This window comes from Galleria mellonella, unplaced genomic scaffold (genome assembly GCF_026898425.1).
Source record: "Galleria mellonella isolate WM207_F2 unplaced genomic scaffold, CSIRO_AGI_GalMel_v1 utg32, whole genome shotgun sequence".
NCBI lineage: Eukaryota > Metazoa > Arthropoda > Insecta > Lepidoptera > Pyralidae > Galleria > Galleria mellonella.
Genome location: NW_026442075.1, coordinates 3568819 through 3593755, shown reverse-complemented (window position 1 = coordinate 3593755; position 24937 = coordinate 3568819). Strand labels below are relative to the sequence as shown.

General features: G+C 36.9%; 2 protein-coding genes across 8 annotated transcripts in view; one reads left to right on the top strand and one right to left on the bottom strand.

Annotated features, from left to right (window-relative positions):
- Window positions 1-1478: 1478 nt before the first annotated feature.
- Window positions 1479-21250, top strand: LOC113510825 (uncharacterized). Of its 4 annotated transcripts, none has more exons than XM_052896326.1 (12): window positions 1479-1770; window positions 1875-2026; window positions 3618-3838; window positions 4842-4988; window positions 5756-5879; window positions 7226-7331; window positions 7602-7800; window positions 8457-8702; window positions 15759-15972; window positions 16973-17076; window positions 18490-18624; window positions 19200-21250. In XM_052896326.1, exons 1-12 carry the CDS (start codon window positions 1725-1727, stop codon window positions 19282-19284), a joined length of 1779 nt encoding a protein of 592 aa, XP_052752286.1. In that variant the 5' UTR covers window positions 1479-1724; the 3' UTR covers window positions 19285-21250. The 4 variants fall into 4 exon arrangements, with proteins under 4 accessions (XP_052752286.1, XP_052752284.1, XP_052752283.1 ...); XM_052896324.1 differs by having other exon boundaries at window positions 16973-17092; XM_052896323.1 differs by having other exon boundaries at window positions 5756-5885; window positions 16973-17092.
- LOC113510826 (voltage-dependent calcium channel subunit alpha-2/delta-3-like) overlaps window positions 21239-24937 on the bottom strand; it is a 21732-nt gene continuing 18033 nt past the window's right edge. For 3 of the 4 annotated variants that reach the window (XM_052896322.1, XM_031907170.2, XM_031907171.2), the window contains 5 exons: window positions 24704-24800; window positions 23729-23895; window positions 23289-23450; window positions 22237-22386; window positions 21239-21411 (listed from right to left, as the gene is read on the bottom strand). In XM_052896322.1, the coding sequence (XP_052752282.1) occupies window positions 21268-21411; window positions 22237-22386; window positions 23289-23450; window positions 23729-23895; window positions 24704-24800 (720 nt within the window). In that variant the 3' untranslated portion in view covers window positions 21239-21267. Of the gene's footprint in view, window positions 21412-22236; window positions 22387-23288; window positions 23451-23728; window positions 23896-24703; window positions 24801-24937 lie in introns of those variants that run through there. The other variant, XM_031907172.2, reaches the window with a different exon arrangement.

Below are 24937 nucleotides of genomic sequence, written 5' to 3'. Positions count from 1 at the left end.
CTAAAGTATAAATATTAATGTAACGTACTATGCACGGTACTATATTATGAATTTTAACTGAATTATTGGTAGTCATATTGAAAATAAAACAAATCTAATTTGCATGCTTAATATTAGCCGAATTTATAACTGTTTATGTATTTTATAATAACTTTGTCAATACTTATTCAAAGCAAATAAAGTTTTCTATTCGAATGATGTAACCAAACCATTGCCACTTCAACTTGTTTATCCTCTGGGTTATGTCGGTAACTTTATCTGTCACGCAAAGCATACCAATATAGTTTTTGTTGTTGGCCGCAGATGGCCTTTATAACTTCATCGAACGCGTGAAAACAGGAGCGAGTGCAGATGGCACTCCAAACCCGCGAGAGGGGAGCGACAGAGGTGTCAACTCTTTCTAATGAACTGCGGCGTGCGCCCGAGGGCGCCTAAGTGGCTCGAACCTCAGGTCGGGCCGCCACACTTCGGCCCCCGTCAAGGGACGGTGGATAATATTATCTATATGCAGATCAAGATGCAATTTATTATCAAAAGTAATTCCTAAGTCGTTAATAGGTATATGTATAATGACTTACTTGCCTTTTCTAAGTGAAAGTTATAGTTTTACATTTATTAATACTCAGTGACAATTTATTACTTACGCAATAATCAGTAAAGCGGTCTAAATCAGCTTGAAACCTATAATGGTCATCCAAACTACTTATTGTGTGAAACATTTTTAAGTCATTTGCATATAATAATAATTGGCAAAATTTAAAACATTTTGCAATGTTATTGATAAAAAGTAGAAATAGCAATGGTGTTAGAAATAGGTTTATTTTCATACAGCTATAAAGTACTGTCCGGTTGTAATTTAAAAAGTTATGGTTTTAAATTAAGTTGACACACTCTTAGAAACAATTGTTGCTTTCTGTATTTGCTCTTCTATTAAATTTTATCGTACTTTTATATTGTGTTTATCCTATTCCCTTCCACTACGGAAATATTAGCTGATATCTCAAGCTAAATACCAACAAATGGCCCCAAAATGGATCCTTGCAGAACTCCAGAAGTAACCGGAACAAATTCTGACTCATAACCATTAATAGTTATCTTTTGTGTACGATTTGATATATAGGACTTAAACCAGTGCCACAATCACCATGCAATCATCATTATATGCAAGTTTATCAAGCAATATTTTATGATCTACTCTATTAATTGCCCTATGTATATCAGTGTATGTACTATTTATTTGTACATTAGCATCTAGACCCTCAAAGAGATATGTATTGTATATTAACAGATTAGTAGCAGTGGATCGTGGATTAAGATTGTTAAGGCGCTATAAAGTAACAAACAAATTTTATTTCATAATTATAAAATTAGTAAAGATTTACACTTCTACGTGGATGCATAGATATATTTTCCATGTTAGTCAATATAAGAGGTGTTATCTCTCAAATAACGTAGTTATTACCAAAGAGTATTGTGATTATTACCTACTCTGTACTGTACCCGATGGCTCAATAGCGCAATCGCAAAAGCATTTTCATTTTGCAAATTACATAGCTACCTATCTACCTAAGACGCATGTACAAAAAAAAAGATTTTAGAGTTGAGTTTACATGGCCAACGAACTAAAGCCAATATCGATTATAAAATAAGACAAAAGTTATCTGCCTCTCCAAAATGGGGCTTATAATTTTATTTGTTATTTGACTTATAATAAATTGATTAAAATGTTGGGCAAGGCTGTGTTGTGTTTGTCAACTTTACATTTTTATAGTTAGTATTCAATGGACGTTTTTGTAATACAATTAAATTGAATGTTCGTGTATTATAATTATTAATTTTTTTCACCGTATTATTAAAGTGTTTGACGATTTCAGGTGTAGCCGCACAGGGAGAATGTACCGACTTACGAGGGCGTACTATATCCCATGGTTTACATTACGTGCCTGGTCCCGATACCTGTACACTGTGTGTTTGCGATAATGGCTTGCCAAAAGTCTGTAAAGCAGTCCTGTGTTCGCCTCCTCAGGTATTTTAGTTCAAATAAATAATTATACCTCGAAATGCAATTTCGATTATATTTGTTTTCATTGATCTTTAAGGCCCAAAGAGATTGTGACAAGATTTTAAAATGTTATTCTTTTCATATTTATACCAAAGATTTTTATTTTGATGAAATTGGACTTAGTTTTTTATATCCAATTTTTATTTTATCTCAATAATAATACTGTTTATTTTCCTAGTTGTGATATTGTTTTAGTGCTTTTTGTGGCAATGGAAAGCCCCAGATAATTTTCATTGGTCACTAGATAGGTAATAGCAAATTCATCCATTTATTTTTATTGACCCTTGACATTTATTTTTGTTAATGTGTTAATTCTTTATGCATACAATATGCTTATGATTATGGACATTGCATGTTTTTTTATTTCATACTTGCAGTTTCCATAGTGTTAATTATATATAGTGCTAACTGACCTGCTTCATCCTCACCTATCATCCTTCACTGGTGCCCCACCGGTGTATACTGATAGCGCGGGTGGGGTTACCATTCCATTATCAGCTATGAAAAAAAAAACCTTTCAAACCAAAACACAGCCATGCAAACACAACTGCTTCACGGTAAAAACATGAATGGGGTAGAGGTGCCCAAGTAAACGACTTTTGTACAAAAGAGGGGGTATTGTATTGCTCAGTATAAAGGTGTTTAGCAATTGTTCTACCTTTGGTTGCTTTACTATGGTGTCTAGAGGAATCGCAAGGATGATGTCCTGCAGGGTTTTTTTTTAAATGGATGATAATGGAATGGTGACCCCACCCGCGCTATCAATATACACCGGCGGGGCACCAGTGAAGGATGATAGGTGAGGATGAAGTAGGTCAATTAGCCCATTGTGATGAATTCAACAAGAATTGTTCATGATGGTTTCCAGGGGGAACCACGTGGAGGTCGATCTAATAAGGTATATTGCTAGCATGTCCTGTAGGGTTGGTTGATTATTAGATGAAAAGTAACCTCTGTTTTTCTCTATTCTAATTACCACATGTAGCTATGTTAAATATCATAATGTTTAGTTTAGCTATTTAAACGCCAAAAAGAAATGTGTTTATACATTTCTCATTCATATTTATAATATCATTAATGGTATAAAAAATCTCTAACCAACTATGTACATTCACAAAACCTCATTTAAATCGGTTAGATGAGATTGCTTAGCATTAATAATTTACTCTATTTATTATTTAAATTTCTGGTGCAATAAGGTGTAAAAAAATAGATGGTTTTAGAGATTTAATGGTATAGTAATCCCGTCTGTGTTATTGTTATACATTGACAGAGTACTAGTGAAGGATGATAAAATGCAGCAGATCAGTTGGCCTATCATGACTGTTTGTTTGACTGTTTCGTTTCCAGGGAGAACCGCGTGGAGGTCAATCTAATAGGGTGTATTGCTAGCAATGGAGTTGCTAATTGTTAAACTATCCCTTCTCCATCCCGTTTTGAAGATTAGCGTTGTGTATGGATATAGGATGAATTTATTTGATTTTTATTGATATTATTTATATCAGATAGTTATTTTTGAATACGGTTTATAAAATACGGTAAAAATTGCGTGCAGGACTGCCGGTCGTTTCGCGTGGGCAACACGTGTTGCGAGTTTATCTGCCTGGACGACGTGGTGAAGCCAGCGGAGGGCGCGGAGGCGAACGTGCGCGTGGCGGCGGGCGGCGCGGCGGGTGTGGTGCTACTCACGGTGGCGCTGGTCGTGTACCGCGTCCGCAAGCAGAAGCGGCGCCGGCCGCCCCACACTGATGACCAGAGGAGCTTGACTAGTATTGGGTCTGTATTATTTTGTTTGAGAGCCCAGTGATTAATCTAAAATTTAATTCTGTATAAAGTATTATACACTAGTGGAAAAGATTCAGGAATAAAAAAAAGTCTAATATTTTGGCAATTTTGTGAATGGCTGTGTCTTTGATAACAATGGTCGTATTGCAGTAAACGAAGTTGTACACAAAAAGTAAGATAGGAAAAAAATTCGAATATTTTTTTAATGATATTCATTAAGATTGCCCTATACGTGTTACTTAGATTTTTTTGCGAAACTTAAATTACTTTTTTTTTTCATAATAGTAAAACACCGTCTTTCAAAAAAAAAAAAGTTCACGCTCACTTTTTTACTTTATCCGAGCAGTAAGTGTTTTATATTAATCTCACTTTCGTGTATAATATATTATAGTATTTGTCATATATGTGTAAGTATATTTATTATTCATATATATTTATTAGTTTATATATGTAATTTTAGTATGTATATATATAAATAATTACTAGTACCGCATTCGAGTATTCTGACACTTCCCTATAGTTGACTGGGAAAGAATGCTTTTAGCATTAAGTCCGCCATGTACACATATTTGTACTAATAAATAAATAAAATAAATTAAATAATAGCTTGGGCGGTTCAAGCGCCAAGAAGTTAAAACATGCATACAAACTCACTTTCACATTTATTGTGGTTTAGTAAAGGTTAACTAAAAATTGTTTTATGGGTGATAATGGTAAGTAACTCCGCCTGTGGTATACACTGGCATGGCAACAGTGGGGGATGATAGGTGAGGATGAAGCAGGTCAGTAATCTTATAAGGCTCATATCGTAAGGCTCAGATTATAAGGCTCATCGTGATGAATCCAATAATAAATAAATCGCGATGGTTTCCATAGGAACCGCGGGGAGGTCGACGTGATAAGGTATATTGCTATCTTCTTCTCTCTTTTCAACTAAAAATGTTTGCCACCAGTATATTAATTCTTGTTTCATTTATTCATGTTGGCAAATCAGATATATTAGCGGCAGTATGGGTTACATGGGAGGGACATGCGAGACCGCTCTGGCAGCGTGGAAGCCACCAAGTAATTACCTGCCACGCGGGGAAGCACCACCGCCGTACGACGAGGCCATGGCCCAGTGCCGACCTGAAGCTATGAGGTAATTTATTTTTTATTTTAATATAGTTTAACAAGAACAAGCCAATTTAACCGCCTTGTTCCTCGTTTATCCGAAAAGTATTTTTTTTTATATACAGCCTCTGTTGGATTTTTTGACAGATTCTCACATCTCATCATGAATTTAGAACAGTTTACAATATTTTTGTTCAAATTGCTTATTGTAGTCAACATTATTAAAAAAAAAAGACAAGTAGAATGTAAAATTGCATGGTTGTTAGGAGTGTTAGGGCCACGGCAACTGCAACAAAGTCTAGCAAAAGATTGACCCCTTATTCCTAAACACTAGCATCTCCCTACAAACATACTTTAGTATTGAAGTATTTTGACATTTTTTTAATTGAATATTTGATACAAAAGAAAAATAGAACAAAAAAAAGTTTATGAGAGGTTTAATTTTTTTTATGCAACTAACAATGAACTATTAACGCCTATAGACCTGAGCGGTATCATAGACAAAATAGAGTATACTGTTTCACCCATCATACCCCCATGCATTGCCATTCTTAACATGCCTCTGTGCCCTGTAAATTCACTGCCATATCCCACTCTCCAAACCGTAACACAGCCATGCAAATACAGTTGTATTTGCTGTTTCATAGTTGAAACACGAATGGGACAGAGGTACCATTCGTGTTTCAACTGTGTGTTTCAAATTGTGTGTTTAAATCACTTTTATACAAGTCTCCCTCTGTTTCTATGAATTGTGTGTAGCATTAGTGTAGTGAAAATATATTGTTCTGTTGTCAGAATAAGCAATGAGACGCCGTTTCATCGTTCGTATCCGGCTACCATGGAGACACTGGTGCGGTCTGAGGACGCCATCCAGTGCTCTGGTCACAGCTACGTCAATATCCCGCGGCCTGTCCAACAGGTATTGGTACGATATTCGATTGTTCACTTAATGTTTTATAGTCCTCTAAGAGTCCTACTAATATTATAAATACTTATAAATAAGTATTGTTGTATTATAATATATTCAATTTTTTTACTGGGTATTTAGTTTATCTTTAATTGTACGGTTATTACCCTTGTACATTCTACAGTTTTCTTTCAGCTTCTCAAAGGTTGACTGTAAGAGATCCCTTTATGGGATAAGTCCGCCATTGTATATTAAATCATTTTATCAGTGCTCAATTTGAATTATGTGCAATAAAGACTTTACAATACAATACAATACTTATAAATAAGTTTATATTTTTGTTATTCAATCACACTTGAATAATTGTTTAATTACACTGTACTATACATTACTATTACTAATTATGTGTAAATCCAAATTTATATGAATCTGTAATTATATATTATATATATATATATATATATATATATATATATATATATATATATATATATATATATATATATATATATATATATATATATATATATATATATATATATATATATATAAGAGCATCGAGTTTCGAAAACGGGTCAACATTTTGTCAGCTAATTGTCAAATTATCTGATACATTTTTTTATCAGTGTATACTTATGCATAAAAAGTATTTTGATGTATTATTTAATAAATAAAATGAGTGTTTAACACATTTAAAAGAATGCAAAAATTATAAAACAAAATAAATGTAGAAGTTATAGAGGAAACACTCATAACTATTTATCACGGAAAATTGTATGAAAAAGTTAACCTGCTTTTTCTCGAAGCAATTGTAAGCTCTATTTTTATTTTTTATACAACTTAGAATGGCAAACAAGCTGATGGCCCACCTGATGGAAAGTGGTAACCGTCGCCTATAGACCTGAGCAGTACCATGGACATAACAGAGTGTACTGTTTCGCCCATGATACCTCCCATGCGTTGCCATTCCTGAGGACTCAGGTGTTATTCCTCTGTACCCTGTAAATTCACGCCATATCCCACTCTTCAAACCGAAACACAGCCATGCAAACACAACTGCTTCACGGTTGAAACACGAATGGGACAGAGGTACCCAAGCAATCGACTTTTGTACAAAGTCTCCCTATCTATATAATCTAAAATATAGACATACTATATGATTTATTTGATGTCCACAAATGTGAACAAATTCACATTTTTTTACGTTGGTTTGCATTTGTGAGTCTTGTTTATGCAGTATGATTATCATAGTTTGTAGATTATTTTAGACTAAACAAAGTTTTGATTTAAAAATCGTTTTTAGTTGTTTCGAATTTTTTAATTACACAAATTAATTAATGACGTGTCTTATTCCACAGATCGCGAACACACAAAGCTGCTTCAATGCCCCATTGCTGCAGCCAGTACATGCATCAGAAGCAAGAGAATCTATCCCCATCCCACATCATCCGCTCGCTCCCACTGGTGAGTGATTATTTATTTACTGAATATCAGATACAGTAAAGTAGAAAGTATTTCAAGTCTATTATAAATTTATTAGCACATATGGCACGATTTCGCAATACTTTCACAACTTTATATTTTACTTTGGTAAAATATTCCATTATCATAGGAAAATTAATAGATTGCGAAACAGTTGCAGTGCTTACATTTGACTAATTCATCTGACTCTTTAGACTTTGAAACAAAAGAGTTATTACAGAAATATATTAATTGGAGACATGGTGGTACCAGTGGTAGGGTTCCCGAGCGCGATCCGGCTGACGGGGTCGCTGGGCGCGATCAGCAATCGCGGGCTGCTGAGCGTGCTGCAGCGCGAGCCCGAGCACGAGCGGCCGCACAACGTGCCCGGCTTCTACACCGCCGCGCCCGCGCCCGCCGCCGCGCCCGCCGCCGCCGCCGCCACCGCGGCCGCCACCATGCACACCTCGCTGTCAGTCTTCACACAACCTAATCATTAAAAACCGTGGGAAAGCGATTGTTAGTAATGAGGTCTAATAGCCCCATTGCTACCAATATACATTCTTAGGTCGATCTCCACGCGGTTCCCCCTGGAAACCATCGTGGTTAATTTTTGACAAATTCATCATGGTCGGCCGACTGACCTGCATTCATTCTTACCTATCGTCTTCCACTGGTGGCTCGCTGGTGTATACCGATAGCGCGGGCGGGGTTACCATTCTATTATCACCTATTAAAAAAAAAAAAAGCACCTCGCGCGGGTTGTCCGTCGTTTGACGAATCGCTACTCATTTAGAAATAAAATTAAAAGCAAGTACAAGTAGCGCTGGTAATTTTAGCTGCGACAAGATCAATAAACTAAAAATAATTATTGATTTATTGCACTTCATTATATTACAGTTGAAATTTTATACATAAATGTTGTTTGTTTATTAAGTTCGTAAAAATGTGCCTACGGCTCACTACACATTTTGGGAAACTGTAAGTGAAGTGAGCAATTTATACTTAATTCAAATTGAAATGTCATGTCACACTCACGATGTACAACACTAGATTTCGTTAAAGTGATCGAAATTCAAAATTAATGCTGTCTTAATTATTATTTTATATATTTTCTGTATATATCAGGCACCGCACTATCCCGCGTATCGCGACTGCAGCAGAGATGAGCGCGCTAGAGGCGACGCTGGGCTTCTCCCGCGCGGATCGTTCGCTGCACTCGGAGATCCGGCGCTCGTTCCACAAGCCCACCGAGCGGCACGACACCGGCCGCAGCATGCCGCGCAATCTTAACATCGCCTCCGCCGCCTGCCTCGCTTCTGCGTCGGCTTCCGCTTCCGCCTCCGCCTCAGCGGACTCCACTCTGGACGATAGGTACAATTCACAGCTAATTACAGTCGTTTGAAAGGACAAAGGATTAGTAATGGGCACTTTTTTTTTAATGGATGATAATGGAATGGTAGCCCCACCTACGCTAGCGGTTTACACTGGTGTGGCACCAGTGAAGGATGATAAGTGAGGATGAAAAGGCAGGTCAGTTAGCCCATCGTGATGAATATACCTGGGATTTAGTACGATGGTTTTCAGGGATGACCACGTAGAGGTCGACCTGACAGGGTATATGGCTATTAATGGGACTGGTAGTACGTATCACTAACAATCTATTCCGTCCCAGTAATGTGAACTAATGTTTCCATTGCTAGAAGTATCAGGTCAACCTTCGCGTCGCCTGCCCTGGAAACTATCGCGATTAATCGGTTACGATGGGCTGTTTGCGCTTGAAGGTGAGAAGCTCTTGGTTGAAATGAAATGCTTGTCCGTGCCTCAAGTTTTATAATAAATTAAAATAAATACAAAAGTGCGTGTAGTTCTATCCGTTAACAAAATTTGAATGTTTGACCTTCTAGCGGTTAAACGGTCTATATCTATGGTTCTAATATTGCAAGTGCGAAAAATTTAACTTTTATTAAAACAACTATAATGTCTAATCTTGAACATGCCCCCGGCCTTGAAAGCTTCAGCTTTCAATTTTAAAACTTCAAAACTAGAATTAGTCATCAAGTAAGGGACATATCTTGCTGTAAGCGCGTCTCACGACACCTGACGATGTGCGAATATCGGCTACTCTAGTGATGCCGTCTTTGCCAGGGAAGATCTTCACTATTCGACCGAGATGCCATTTTAGCGGCGGTAGGTTGTCGTCCTTAATAACTACTAGCATATCAGGCTGCAGTTCAAGTGTGTTCTTCCTTCCTTTAGTCCTTATTTGAAGTTCTGACACGTATTCCTTCGCCCAACGGGACCAAAATTGCTGTCAAATCTGCTCAACTCGTTGATAACGTGTCAGTCGATGAACAGGCGTCTCAGTGAAGTCATCACTAGCAGGCACAGTAAGTGGACGTCCCACCAGAAAATGGCCTGGACTAAGAGGCGACAAATCTTGTGGATCTGAGGACATAGGGCTTAAAGGACGGGAGTTCAGGACCGCTTCAATTTGTGTCAACACTGTACTGAACTCCTCGTAGGTTAAGTGCGCGTTTCCTACTATACGACGTAAAATATTCTTACAGGACCGAATTCCAGCTTCCCATAATCCGCCAAAATGAGGCGCATAAGGCGGTATGAATGTGAATTGAATATTCTGAGCCGTGGCATATTCTATAATCTGTGACGAACAATTAGCTAAAAAATGTTTAAAGTCATTCATCAATCCAACAAAATTTCTACCATTATCAGAAAAAATCTCACATGGTTTGCCACGCCTAGATATAAATCTCTTTAACGCTAATAAATATGCATCTGTTGACAAGTCACTGACGAGTTCTAAATGTACAGCGCGCGTTACAAAACAAATAAATAAGCATACATAGCATTTTGTCGTCCTAGCACCTTTACCCTTACGATTAAGTATGAGCATTGGTCCGGCGTAGTCCACCCCAGAACGCATAAAAGGAAAGCCCGAAGTTAAGCGTTCCTTTGGTAAATCTCCCATAAGGGGAGTAGGGGTCATACCTCTCAAGCGTTTACAAATAATGCAATCATAAACAACCTTCCTTGCTAAGTTTCTACCGCCAATTGGCCACCACGTTTCACGTAAGTTATAAAGAAGCGCCTGTGGAGCTGCGTGCAACAACTGCTTGTGTTCGTGTCTGAATAGTAGTAGGGAGAAAATATGTTTAGATGAAATTAAAATCGGATGTTTTTTATCCAAATTAAAGTCGGGAGAATTTACAATCCGACCACCAACACGAATTAGTTTATTTTTATCAATAAATAAATTTAATTTAGACAAATTATGCTTATTAACTAGAGTACTATTATTTGTGAGTAACCTATACTCATCTGGAAACGATTCTAGTTGAGACAGTCGAGCCAAAGTTATATCAGATTCCCTCAATTCATCGACAGTGAGAGTACCTGACCGTTGAGTATTTTTATTGCGCGTATTATGAATAAAACGTTGTATATACGCGACAGTTCGTCTCATGCGACTATATTGAGAAAATCTAACAAATGGAAATAATGTACGTTCGCAGTCTTGATCAGTAGCGTAGGAATGCGTCACACTGGATTTCAGCTCAGGCAATAGTTGCTGAGAGTCAAATGAATTTAACGGTACATTATTGCAACTGAAGTTAGTGTGACGAAGAAAAAATGGGCCTTCCCACCATAAAGTAGAAGATGAAAGGTCCTCCATCTGAACACCACGCGAGACCAGATCAGCTGGGTTTTCCTTCCCACTGACATGACGCCATGGAAGTTCCTTCACCAACTCATGTATTTCTGCCGTTCTATTTTGTACAAAAGTTTTTTGTAAATTAGGCGACATGTGTAACCATCCTAGTACTATGGTCGAGTCAGTCCAGAACATGATGTTATCAAAATGACGACGAAGTGATTTAATTACTTTATCATAAAGTCGAGCCCCAAGTAAAGCTCCGCATAATTCTAGTCGCGGGATACTGACAGGTTTTAAAGGTGCAACCTTACCCTTTGAACATAACAATTTTACCGATACAAGTCCGTTATTAGTTACTGTTCGAACGTAGATGCAAGCGCCGTATGCAGTCTGCGATGCATCGGTAAAGATGTGTAGCTCTGTACATATCGCTTCGTTAGCTGTAACATGACGGGGTATGCGGATGGTATTAAGCATTGATAAGCCCTTTACAAATACGGTCCATGCGCGCAACACGTCTCGCGGTACCTCATCATCCCATCCTAGTTGTAATAACCATAGTTTTTGCAATAAAACTTTGGCTATTATAATGGTCGGACTTAATAATCCCAATGGATCAAATATTTGAGAAACGTGCGATAAAATGGTTCGTTTACTAATCTTGTACGTATCAACTTTAACTTGAGTATTAAAATAAAACTCGTCTGATGCATAGTACCATCCAAGACCTAATGTCTTGCACTGAACATTTTCTCCTAATGTTAATTCCTGTGATGCGTTATTATTTGGAATTTGATGAACCAACAATTCATCACATTTAAAATTAAATATCCATTTTCTTAAGTGAAATCCACCAGAACTTAAGACATCAGTGACCTTCTTACAGAGTACAAGCAACTCCTCCTTGTCATCTGAACCTGTAATCATATCATCTACATAAAAATCATTTAAAATTATTTGTTGGACGGCTGAGTCCTTACATTCGAGTGCCAGCTGCTTTAGACACCTAACACTAAGAAACGACGGTGCGGAGGCTGTCCCATACGTTACCGTGTTCAGTCGGTAAATACCTAACGGTTCAGATGGATTGTCACGCCACACAATCAACTGGAGATCGCGTTGTAATTCGTTTAAGAGACACTGCCTGTACATCTTTTCGACGTCTGCACAAGCAGTGTATCTATGTTGTCTGAAACGAAGCAGGATGTCAACTAAATCACGCTGCAAAGGAGGTCCGACTTGTTGAATGTCATTTAAAGACACTCCACTACTTGTGGCGGCACTTGCATCGAACACCACGCGAAGTTTTGTTGTGCTGCTGTGCTCACGATACACGCCGTGATGAGGTAAGAAATAGTGTGGGGTTCCATATGAAGTTACTCGCGTCATATGACCTAATTCGATGTATTCGTGTATAAATTCAATATATAATTTTTTATAGTTAGAATTACGTTCTAATCGCCTCTCTAGTGCCAAAAAACGACGTTCAGCTTGTGACAAAGATTCACCCAAAACAGATGGCGACTGTTTCAGTGGCAAGCTGACGCAAAACCTTCCGTCACTATTGCGCGTGGTAGTACGAATGAAAGCTTCCTCACAAGAGCGTTCTTCGTCAGTCTGTATGTCACTAGTTTTAGGCACCTCTTCTAACTCCCAAAACCGTCGTAACTGAGTGTCAATGGATTGAGTGAAGTTACATTGGACAGACGTATTGATATTGTGCGTGTTAAACTCAATAGGCCCTGAAATAATCCAACCTAACCTTGTATTTTGTAAAAAGGGTCCATTGGGTAATCTCATTTTACCTTCGCATAATAAGTCCCAAAATAAGTCTGCGCCTATTAAAATATCAATATTTTGAGATTCATAATATTGTGGATCAGCCAGCTGTATATAGTCAGGTATCATAAAAGACTGCGCGCGTTGACTATACATCGCAGTAGGTAGCGTAGATGTAATGTGCGGCAACACAAAACATTTAATGCGTGCGGAGTAATTGTCAATGCGTGATTTGATCTCGATATCACATATCTGTGATGACGTTGTTACTGTGTTGCCGACACCTCGAATTTCGCAAGTGGACTGTATTAAATTTATATTAATTAAATCGCATAGTGGTTTAGAAATAAAACAATGTTGACTACCACAGTCGAGAAGCGCGCGTGCTAAGTGAAACTTATTGTACCTATCGGCTATCTCGACTATAGCTGTAGACAATAAAACGGGTCGCATAGTAGATTGTTTGTGAATTAAATTAAAATTATCTATGTGTGTACTGTTTACTCGAGACGAATGAATTTGCGCGGGGATGGACTGCGCGGGCGATGCGACGGTCGCGGGGGTCATTTGACTAGAACCCGGGGTTTCGTTGTCGGCTAGATGCATTGATACGACCGCTACTCGATCAGTCACGTTATTATGAATAAGCGTGTTGTGTTTTTTAAAACACAGTCTGCAAGGTCCAAATTTGCACATACTAACTGAATGCCCTGGACGTAAACAGTTCTCACATAATTTATTTGCGGTTATAAATTGCAGTTTAGCGTCTAAGTTAGTGTCCAAAAATGTTTGACATGAATAAAGTGGATGATCGGCGTTACACATTAAACACGATTTTTTAGTAGACGTGATTCGACCTTGCTGTGACTTATTGGTGGAAACATTGCAGTGCACTTTATGTTGTGATTTTTTATGTGACGGATAATATATGACGATTGTTGTGAAGTCGCGTTTTGAGTTTTAACGTCACTGTTAACCCTGTGTGAAACTAGCAATGTTTCCAACATGTCAGCCCTGTCTCTGAGGAACATAAGTAAATCATCTACCTTCAGTGAAGAATTATCATTAATATATTTTCGTGTGGTGCATTTAAATTGTTCCCATTCACGTTCGGTGGTTTCATCTAACTTAGACGTTATAATAAATATGATTAAAGTATCCCAGTACTCAGTAGGCTCACCTAATATTTTTAATGCGCGTAAATTTCTTAGAATAATGTCTGTTAGTTTTCTGAGTGCATGTGGTGATTCCTTAGAAAGTTTTTGAATAGTAAATAAGGCCTTAACGTGGTTATGCACCAACAGACTGCTATTGTTGTATCTGTTGAGAAGTAGTTCCCATGCTACCACATAGTTACTAGCAGAGAATTCTAAGGAATCGATAACTAACTCCGCGCTTCCCTTTAGTGACGATTTTAGGTAGTGGAATTTCTGAATATCGCTAATTTCATCGGAATTGTGTACTAGAGATAGAAAAATGTCTCTGTATTCGATCCAATGCTCATACGTTCCATCATATACAGGTAGGGAGATGGTCGGAAGTTTTATAGACTGTGACGCCCTATTACTGCCCTTACTGGACGCGCTAGTGACCTCTACCGATTTGAGCAAACATTCAGCTTGAGCTAGTGCATGATAATAGCAATCTTCAAACAATTCTCGTTGCGTCAGCTGTGAATCTAAATCTGAATCTCGTACAATTTTTTCGATTTTTGTTTGAACATCGCTAAACTCTGCAAATAAGCTTGTAATACCTTGCATGCGTAATTTTACATCGGCACATTTTTGATTCGTTAATTGCTCGAGGGTAATATCACTAACGGCCTTAGAAAATTTAGTAAGCCTGCTTTTTAATATGCCACGCGTCTTGACTAGGTCCCTAAGCAATTCATTATCATTTTCATTATTAGCGATTAGCCTATTAGGGGATCTTTCACGATTAATTTTAACACTAGCCTCATTTATACTCATTTTGGCAAATTATGAAGGTACTTACGTTTGATTCTTGGTCTGTAAGATCAGCCTGTGCTAGCTGCGACACAAAGCTGCTTCTTATTGCTGAACACAAGAACTGTAACGTGACTAAAGGCACGGTGTGACACAATTGAAGCGAAGGAGATGGGGTTAGGGAGGATGGCAGACCGCTCCGGAATGCGCTTATGGACGATTGCTGTCTGCTGCTGCTCCTCCGACGCCTTAACCTCGATCCTTACTAGATGTCTTCTCACTTCTCGTAGTCCAAAACTTGTGCGATGAATTGGCATACGATGAGTCCAATGGTCGCTGACTCGTACTTTGCGTATTATTATTCGGCAACGAAGGTCCAAAACACGTATGTTTGCGCTTGAAGGTGAGAAGCTCTTGGTTGAAATGAAATGCTTGTCCGTGCCTCAAGTTTTATAATAAATTAAAATAAATACAAAAGTGCGTGTAGTTCTATCCGTTAACAAAATTTGAATGTTTGACCTTCTAGCGGTTAAACGGTCTATATCTATGGTTCTAATATTGCAAGTGCGAAAAATTTAACTTTTATTAAAACAACTATAATGTCTAATCTTGAACAGGGCCAATTGTCTTGACTTCAGCCTCACAGTGACTGGTAATCTGACAGTGTATAACAACACTATTTTCATTCCATTAAAAAACAGTTGTCCAAAGAATTTGTCTAGATCTACTCCGAGATTTACAAAGTATGTGTCTCTTGTAATGATATTTCAAACTACTCATTATCTCTTGCTATAATTATAATTTCATGTTTGAATTGTAATATGTATGATATCAGTTATTACTCTACCATACAATTTCGAATTTACATTTACCTTCAAAATTATGAGTAAATTTGGACCGACCCGCCGTTCATTCCAACAAGTATGAGCGGCTTAAAACTAGTTAAAATTTTATTACTATTATATATTATAAAACTATTATTAAAAAATTAAGTTTATTGAGGTGTCGTGTACTCGTACTGTGCAGGGTGTGCCGCGCGCGCGCCCACAGCGAGGAATACAACGTGGGCGGCGAGCCGCGGCCGGCCGCCAAGCCCGCCAGGCCGCCGCCCGCGCCCGCCGCCGCGCCCGCGCCCGCCTCCGCCTCCGCCTCCGCCTCCGCCTCCGCTGCCGCGCCCGCGCCCGCGCCCGCCGCGCCTGCCGCGCCCGCGCCCACCACGCTGCCGCTCACCGTCGATAAGGTTGCTCATAATTCTATTTATAACACCTATTTTGTCTCATCAATACGAGAATATAATTTATTTAACAAAGTACCACTGTACTTAAATTACAAATGATGGTAGGTCGTTTTGAGGACGCGTATTACTGCGTATTGTTACGAAATGCGTAAACTATGTTTTTGATATATTAATGTTAAACATATTACTTTTTGTAATATTACTAGCTAGCTCGACAAACAATACGCAGCAAGCAATACATTTTTACACAATCCATTGACAGGTATACCCAAAGTAGTATCGTCTATAGGAATTGTACCCAAAAATCTCGATATTTTACAAATTCCTTCCTACCAAATAGATTTGTTACAGAAATCGGTCATCCTCAATACCTGTCGCATAGTTAGAAAATTTCTTTTGTCGTCATTGTCATCGTCTTCATACATACTTAGGTCCGTATGGCTGAACATTTTACCCCCATAAAAAGGGAAATATTAAATACAATATATATACAAATAATTATATTCATTTATTGAAACAACATAAGGCCCTTTTTGTTAGTTATAATTTACTTAACCTATGTTAGTAAATGAGCGGTCGTGACGCTCTTGCATTGATAACATCTATGCAAGAGCTTAGATTAGATTCATTATTTAGATAGCAGAATAGATTCTGTCATCTATTCTTATAATAAATCTGTAAAGAGGTCTATTCTGTACATGAAATATATTTCCAAAATAATTATCAGGGGGTGATTAGTGATCGATACTGATGCCAAAAATGCAAGCAATAAAATTTTTGTCTGTCTGTATGTTCGTTATAGAAACAAAAACTACGCTACGGATTTTAACGAAACTTGGCACAATTATTCTTCATACTCCTGTGCAGGTTATAGTATACTTTTCATCCCGCTACGATCAATAGGAGCAGAGCAGTGAAGGGGAATGTTAAAAATGTCCACCTGTACGACGCCGGGACGGGACGCTAGTATATAATAATGACATATGAATGTTGTGATTGGCAGCCGTCGTGCGTGTGCAGCTACGAGGGCCCGAGCGCGGGCGGCGGCGAGGACGCGGACGATTACCGCAACGAGTGCGAGAACTGCAAGGCCGCCAGCAGCTCCAGGCACATATTACATTTTGTACCTACTACTGTTCACACTCACCGTTGTTACTGTAGACGCGGCTTCCATTACAATACAGTGCGATCAAAATATGTGTAGGATTGATTCACCGCCATATTGTGACGTGTTAGCTATCGGAATAATTATTTTCTTAACTCTTAATGACTACAAAGGTTTAGCCAATGTTTACCCAAACAAAAACAATCGCAATTTATTAAAAAGCTTGAGAATTGTACTTGCGAAGTCTATAGAATGGCTATGAATTTTTTAGGTCCGTCAGCTTGTTTGCCATTCTAAGTTGTATAAAAAAAGGTCTAATATTGCATATTTGATTTCCTAGATATTTTTTTTAACCAGTGGAAAAAAGTACACCAGTGTATGTAGTGTGTACATTACGGTATCGAAGTGTGGCTATTCAGGATTAATTTATATACATACGACTTAGTTATATTTGAATGAAAGTATTATATATTTATTTAACTGTGCGATCCCGATATAGAATGGGCCGTCACTTCCTGTAGGTGTCGTAGGTGGCGACTAAGGAAAATTAAAGGTAGAGGGATGGGCAGCAGTGTCCCTCTTACAATATCACTATAAGCCTAATTGCAGTTGCCAACCCGTCTGCCAAGCATGGCAACTACGGCAAAATCTCCATTATGGGAAGGCCTATGTTCAATAGTTAATGTCTGATATGAATGAAGGAGAGAATATTTTTTTAGACTTACTTTAATATGTAAAAACATAAGACTATATACGTAAAATACTCGAGTTTTCTTTAACGATTGCAATCTGTACTCTTCAAGTCTACAGTTCACAGGTCTAGGACATTGGCGTTTCTGATATTTTAATCGCATTGTTCAACTATTTTGCTCATGCTTTGTAGATATGTATTTAGTTGTATATTATTAATGTAAGATATTTTTAATAAATATTTAAAGCGGTTTTACTCACGTGTTAACTTCGGGGTTGCCAGACTAGTCATCAAAATACTGATATTTAGTAATTCAATTACGGTAAACCCTGATCGTGAATAAAAATGTTTAAAAAACGCTAAAGTTAAAAAATAACTGTCGATGTATTATTTCTCAAGCGACTTCAACGAGGAGGGAGTTCTTAATTCGGTTGTTTTTATATTTGTTATTATATAAAATCATAATTCCAACATTTATAAATCGTTTTGGAAGATTATTTTTTATCTGAATGGATATACATACAGTTGGTTAATTTTTGAAACAAAACTGGTTTTGTCACAATCGCAATCTGTGGCTAAAAATTTAAGATTTTGTTCCACAAAAGTGGAACATAATCTTAAATTATGGATGTTATTACTTTGATAAATATCTGTTGTTGCTACCCCGAAGGCGATACGTGAAGGAAGGGAATACAAAGAGATAAGACGGTGGTGGTGTGCACAGGTGGGCCCCGGAGGCGGCGTGGGAGGCGGGCGCGGCGGACGCGGGCGGCACGCAGACGCTGCAGCGCCGCGCGCCGCCCGCCGGCCCGCCGCCGCCCGCCACCGCCACGCTGCCGCAGCCCGTCACCAAGCAGAGGTACAACTACACAGCAGCGCCTTCACCCCCGAGATGGATTACCATTACAACAACAACCCTAGATGGATTAGCCATTTGAAAAATGACCAAAAATTTAGATTTTTATTTTATCCCTTATTTTTTTTCGGTAATCTATGCTGAACATGGCAGGTATATAGGCTTCTAAATATAGTACATTACTGCAGCGGCCAGCAACTGAGGCATTGATGGACGAACGTGCAAATATGGGCCGAGACGTAGCCGAGGCACACATACGCGAGTCCATCAATGCCTAGTTGTGGCCAAGGCTTGTATAGTACTTTTCTCAAACAATGCGCAGAAATCATCTATTTTTTTTTTGTGTAGAACAATATGTAATTATTTAAACACCAAGTTAATGTATAGTAATAAAGAGGAAAGATTAGATTGTTTGTAATGGATTAACCCAAAAACCATTAAATCGATTTTAAAAATTCTTTCATTTATAGAAAGCTATGTTATTAGCAAGTAACATATTATTTTTGAAAATTCTATCTACTCATGCGAAGCCAGATTGGATCGCTAGTTAATAATATTTAATTTTATTTAATCTACAGTCGAACTGTCATGGGCCCGCCATCCAACTGGGAGAATTGGTTCAACACTATTCCAGATTCGGACACAGAGTCTGAAGAAGAGTAACGCCCCACCGAACACGTGAGTGTAACACATATGATGATGCGTTCAGATATTACTAACGGATATTTCAAGGTCACGATACCAGGGTCAATGTAAACATTGCTCATTAGCTGTTTCAACTGATTTTCATATAATTTGAATTGACATATAAAATTCTAATTTTAATAATAGATTATTATCGTGACTTTTATTTTTATTTATTTGCATGATATTAAATTGAGAACAGTTGTCTTCCTATCTTCAGATAAATTTTATACTGTGACGCCATTATTTTTGTACTATACGCCATTCCAAAAAAACTGTGTATAACTTAAAACATCACAATCCAGTGATAATGTTTAATGCTTTAATTTTTTTTATATTTTTATTACACATATGATGTGTTTTGTTTTGTCTATGTACGTAATATATTTTGATAGATTTATTTTGCACTCTATTGAGTTTATTATACAGATTGTAAACCAAAGAATATTATGTTGTATTCCAAATGCACGTTGTTGTTTTAATTATTGTTTTAAACGTAAACATTATTTATTATTAATATATTTATTAATTTGGGTGTTTTGCCTATAATTAGTTTTTGTTGGGAACATATTGTATGGGTACTCATACATATTGCTTTATATAATAAGTGCGTAGTTTTAAGCAGATTTTATTGTAGTGTTAAAAATGTCATTTCAAAAAAATTGATGTTAATATTATCCAGTTCAAACATAACTCGACGCTCTCTAGATAAATTAATTGACGTTTGTAGTTTTAAAAAGGAAATATGGTGCCAAATGGGAACTGAATACAAGGATAGTTCAGGAATGAGAGTGGTGGTAATTCTACTTTTACAATGTGTAGGTAGATAGATAAACACAATACATACATGTCTGATATTAACTCAAGTCTATTCATATAAGAAATTGACCTGTTACTGCCATAGAATAAAATTTGTTTTTATTTCAAAGGTGATCTTTTATTGCTCTAAAAATGGGAAGGAGATCAGAATCAAAGAGAGAAATTAATTACAATGACGAAATATTTAATTATTCATCTGGTATATATTCTAGAATATTATATTATTAAGTCTTGCATTCTATTATTATTGGAGTTTTTTTCACATGAATTGAATGAAGTTTCTACTTAACGATCTTCTTACTGAGAAATTGTTAAATATATTTTGAAATTACAAATTACCGACTAATCTATTTTTGTCTAAGATAGTCTAGTTAAGTTTAGCTATGTAAGAAATGTTTAGAAATTTAGTGAATAAATAACAATATCAGAATGTAAAAAAATATTTTTCTCCCTCTCAAATAACTGTTAGGTATGATTAAATTATATTCCTTTTGTGAAAAAGATCTCTTCACTAGGCAGCTCGAAATGGAAGTAAATTATAGGATTTTAAGTCTGACTTTTCAGGGTTGTAAGCATTAACGATTATAATTATATGTATAAATAATTTATAATTGAAAAGTATAAAATCTAAAATATAGCATATTTCAAACATATTGACGATTTAAAAATTAATGAAGATAAATATTTTTGTCGATTATCAGACGAGTTCTACCCACCATTAACTAATGTTTTAAAGCTACTACTGTCTATATGTTCTAACTTTTTAATAAATTTATATTTGGAGATGTGAGCGGAGAAAATAAAGCCTATGGTCTGTTGCATTATTGTGTTTTGACACAAAATGTGTAATAAATAGAAACCAATGAGTCTTCAGTAATATTTATTTAGGAGTATATTAAATAGGCAATTTCTAACTACAATATATAATAAACACATATTTATTCGCAGACTATATTCACCGTACTTGCCGATATTTGTGTCTCATTGTTGTTGCAGAAAATTAATGTAATAAATGAAATATGGGAAAATGTTACTTGTGTGTGTAGACATGATCAGTATTATAGATATTTCCGAACCAAATAACTAAGTGAAATCATTGAATTAAACGAGTTAATTGAAATTTAAATGGACGTTTTATTTTCTTTATAACTGTACATATAAATTGTTTATATATATAAGTAGCAGAACGGGGACGACGTGTGGCATCAACTTGGTTAGTTCGCTGTGACTAGCCGTCTCTGGATCCGGGTCGGGCAACCAGGGGCCGCACTGTCTGTAGCCCTCCTCCTAAAAACAAATCTTGTTCATATTTGACAATAACAGATTACTTCTAAAATGTAATAACTCAACTCATATTTCTTTTTTGTTTATATATACTTGATATCTTGCAAATAATCAGAATTCAAAGTAATTAAATATAAAAGTAACAAACATATGATACATTTAAAAACTAGTTTCTTGACAGCTCAAAGCCTTGTTTTGTTTTTAACTATATTTTTTTAAAGTTATATTTATTTCAAAAGAATAAAAAGGGTCCCATATCAACCGGGTTCGTAATAGGCATTGTGAATATAAATACCATATTCATGAGAAGTGAAGAGTAATAAACTATTATTATTTTATGTTCAAGACCAGGCTAATATGATAAGTATCTAAGTATATGTGCAAGGACCTTCTAATAACGATTCACTTCATTTCTTTAATACATTCAATTCTTGATACTATGGGGTCCATTTTGAAACTTAAAACTACATAATATGTTTTTTTTTCCATCCCATTTAATATATGTATACCATATTACAGAGTGATCAGTTAAGCCGATGAGATGCTAAAAAAGGTAACAAAAAACATACTTTCACATTTATATGATAGTCGTAAGTGTGGCCCCGACAGAATGAGCCACCTATTCCTTTCCTATGGGTGTCGTAAAGACGACAAAGAGAATTTAGCGGTCGAGGTGTCCCTCTTAAAATGTCAAAGCTTAATTGTGTTGTCAACCCGTCTGCCAAGTGTGGCAACTATTGGCACAACACCTCAAGGAGGAAGCCTATGTTCAGCAGTGGACAGTTAACGGCTGATATGGCGATGAATCGTAATTATATTAATATTTACTTGTGTGTAATTGTGTGGATAGCACTGCATGTGCGGCGGCCGTCCCGGCAGAGGTTCAATGTTGCGCCAGCACGCGAGCCTACTCGCCGGGTCCAGCATGTTCCAGTCTACTTCTTTCTTCATTAACTTTGTTACTTTGACCATATCGACCTATAAATAATATGAATAACATGAAACAGGGCAGTTGCTAGACTCAAGTTTAAGGTAGGCGAAAGAACTTTTTGATAGGGCAGAAGTTTTCTTGAAGGCTTTTAAGGTAGGGAATTGCCCGTTAATGCCGTCCCTCGGGGAAAAGGGATTGTTAGCAATGGAGCCAAATAGCCCCATTACTAGCAATATACCCTACCAGGTCGACCTCCACGTGGTTCCCCCTGGAAACCATCGTTGTTTCTAGTTGAATTCGTCAGGATGGGCTAACTGACCTGCTTTCATCCTCATCAGTCATCTATCACTGGTGCCCCGCCAGTGTATACCGATAGCGCAGGTGGGGTTACCATACCATTATCACCCATTAAAGAAAATGCCTTCCCCCCCCCAGCTACAGCCATCATATGAACACTTAAATTCTTACTTAAGAAACCGTCAAAGTAATATAATTGATTTAATGATTGTTAATAGATGTTATAAGCTTTTAATTGTAGAGTTTATAAAACAACGTCATTTTGACAAGTATAGTAGTGGTCTAAATTTTTTTTATTTATATAATAATTAAATTCTTACTTAAGAAACCGTCAAAGTAATATAATTGATTTAATGATTGTTAATAGATGTTATAAGCTTTTAATTGTAGAGTTTATAAAACAACGTCATTTTGACAAGTATAGTAGTGGTCTAAATTTTTTTATCTATGTAATAATGTTTTCATTATTTTAAAATAACGGCAATGTAAAATGAAGCATTTAGTTCGTCTGATGAAGAGCGGAATGGTGAACATGAAATTCAGGTCTAAAACTTCGGAGTTAGGTTTCATAATAGATCCAATGAGATTAGTTCAGATAAATTCGTATTTCTTATTTAAATTTTCATTGAAATACATAAGCATGATCGTTTACTGGTTCGTTGTTGAGAGGGTCTGGCACCGGCTTGCCAGTGTATGGGCAGACGTTGTAAATTGCAAGCAGGAGTAGATTGGTGTCCGGCACTATAGCAGCTCCTAGAGGCCAACTACAAGCGGCGGGCGTACGCTTTAGCGCTGACATGGCCTGCGCAGTACGCTGCAACAAATATATATTAAAATGAATATTATGCAGTGACCGTGAAATGACCATAAATGTTACTAATATAATAAAACTGTAACTATGTCTAAGTCGTATAAAAAAAAATAAAAAAATAAAATAAAGGTAATACGTTGAGTGAGAAACCGGGAGTTTTCTGGAACTGTATGTTTCTTATATTGAAATTAAATCATAGCTGCGTTACTGCAGAACAAGAAAGAAGATATAGTTTTGGTTATCGACATATGACTTTATATCTAACAAACAGTACAGAATACCTGTAATTCGTACATGGGGCGTGAACGGTCGCATGCTGCGAACGTGGTGCGGTTTACCAGCACCTTTTCATCGAATAGACGATCGAACTTCTCTCGCTCATAATCACGTTTCAGGCGATTACGACGTTTCTCTTTCTCCGCTTCTGTGTCTGCCCATGCTCTGTTACCTAAAATAGTTTTATCTATTTATAAGTTGCATTTCTTGATTTAGGAAGGCAATTGTAAGAAATGTTCATGTCTATAGGCGACGTTTACCACTTTCGATCAGGTGAGCCGTCAGCTTGTTTGCCATTCTAAGATGCATAAAAAAAAAATAAAGAAATTTTTGTAAAAAACTGACGTCAAGCTTATAAATCGAGGCATTTTGAATCCAGAGTGAGACTTTGTACAAAAGTCGATTGTTTGGGTACCTCTGTCCCATTCGTGTTTCAACCGTGAAGCAGTTGTGTTTGCATGGCTGTGTTTCGGTTTGAAGGATGGGATATGGCGTAAATTTACAGGGTACAGAGGAATAACACCTGAGTCCTCAGGAATGGCAACGCATGAGGGTATCATGGGCGAAACAGTGTACTCTGTTGTGTCCATGGTGCTGCTCGTGTCTATGGGCGACGGTTATCACTTTCCATCAGGTGGGCCGTTAGCTTGTTTGCCATTCTAAATTGCATAAAAAAAATCCTTGGTATCAATGTTACCGCTATCATGCGGAAGAAAGATAAGGTAATTTATCACGTGTTAATTAATGATAGGTAATGTATGGAGTTTTCACCATTAACTGCCACCAAAAATAATTGTTATAGACACCTTATTCAAGTACTATGCATTATTATCATTTATCGCTGGTACCATTTAATTTTCACCTAAAATCATTCCATTTTCACTCATAAAAAGGTGCTCCTTGTACAGTGAATTTGTATGCATTATGTATTCGAGTACCTAATCTTCATCATCCTAAGTGAAAAATGCAACTATACTTACTATTGATCAATAGCGTTAATATTGTTGCGATCTCCCTCGATACCGTTAATAAAAGCGTCACAGATCTCCATATTGATTTCAATAGTGATGGTACCATCTAGAAAATACACAATATAAAAAAAATATTTTGTTTAAAAATTTTATAGAATAAAATATAAATAACTTGTTACCTAGATAACGGATAGGAGACTTGAAGTACCTATAACTATTTTGATGCTAGCGACTTCTATAGGT

Bases quoted from the DNA above. Each gene is read 5' to 3' on its own strand.
- LOC113510825 (XM_052896323.1), top strand. From the start codon at position 1,725: ATGTTGGGCAAGGCTGTGTTGTGTTTGTCAACTTTACATTTTTATA. The intron at 5,886-7,225 runs GTACGATATTCG...CTTATTCCACAG, and splicing joins GGCCTGTCCAACAGGTATTG to ATCGCGAACACACAAAGCTG. The intron at 8,703-15,758 runs GTACAATTCACA...CGTACTGTGCAG, and splicing joins GACTCCACTCTGGACGATAG to GGTGTGCCGCGCGCGCGCCC.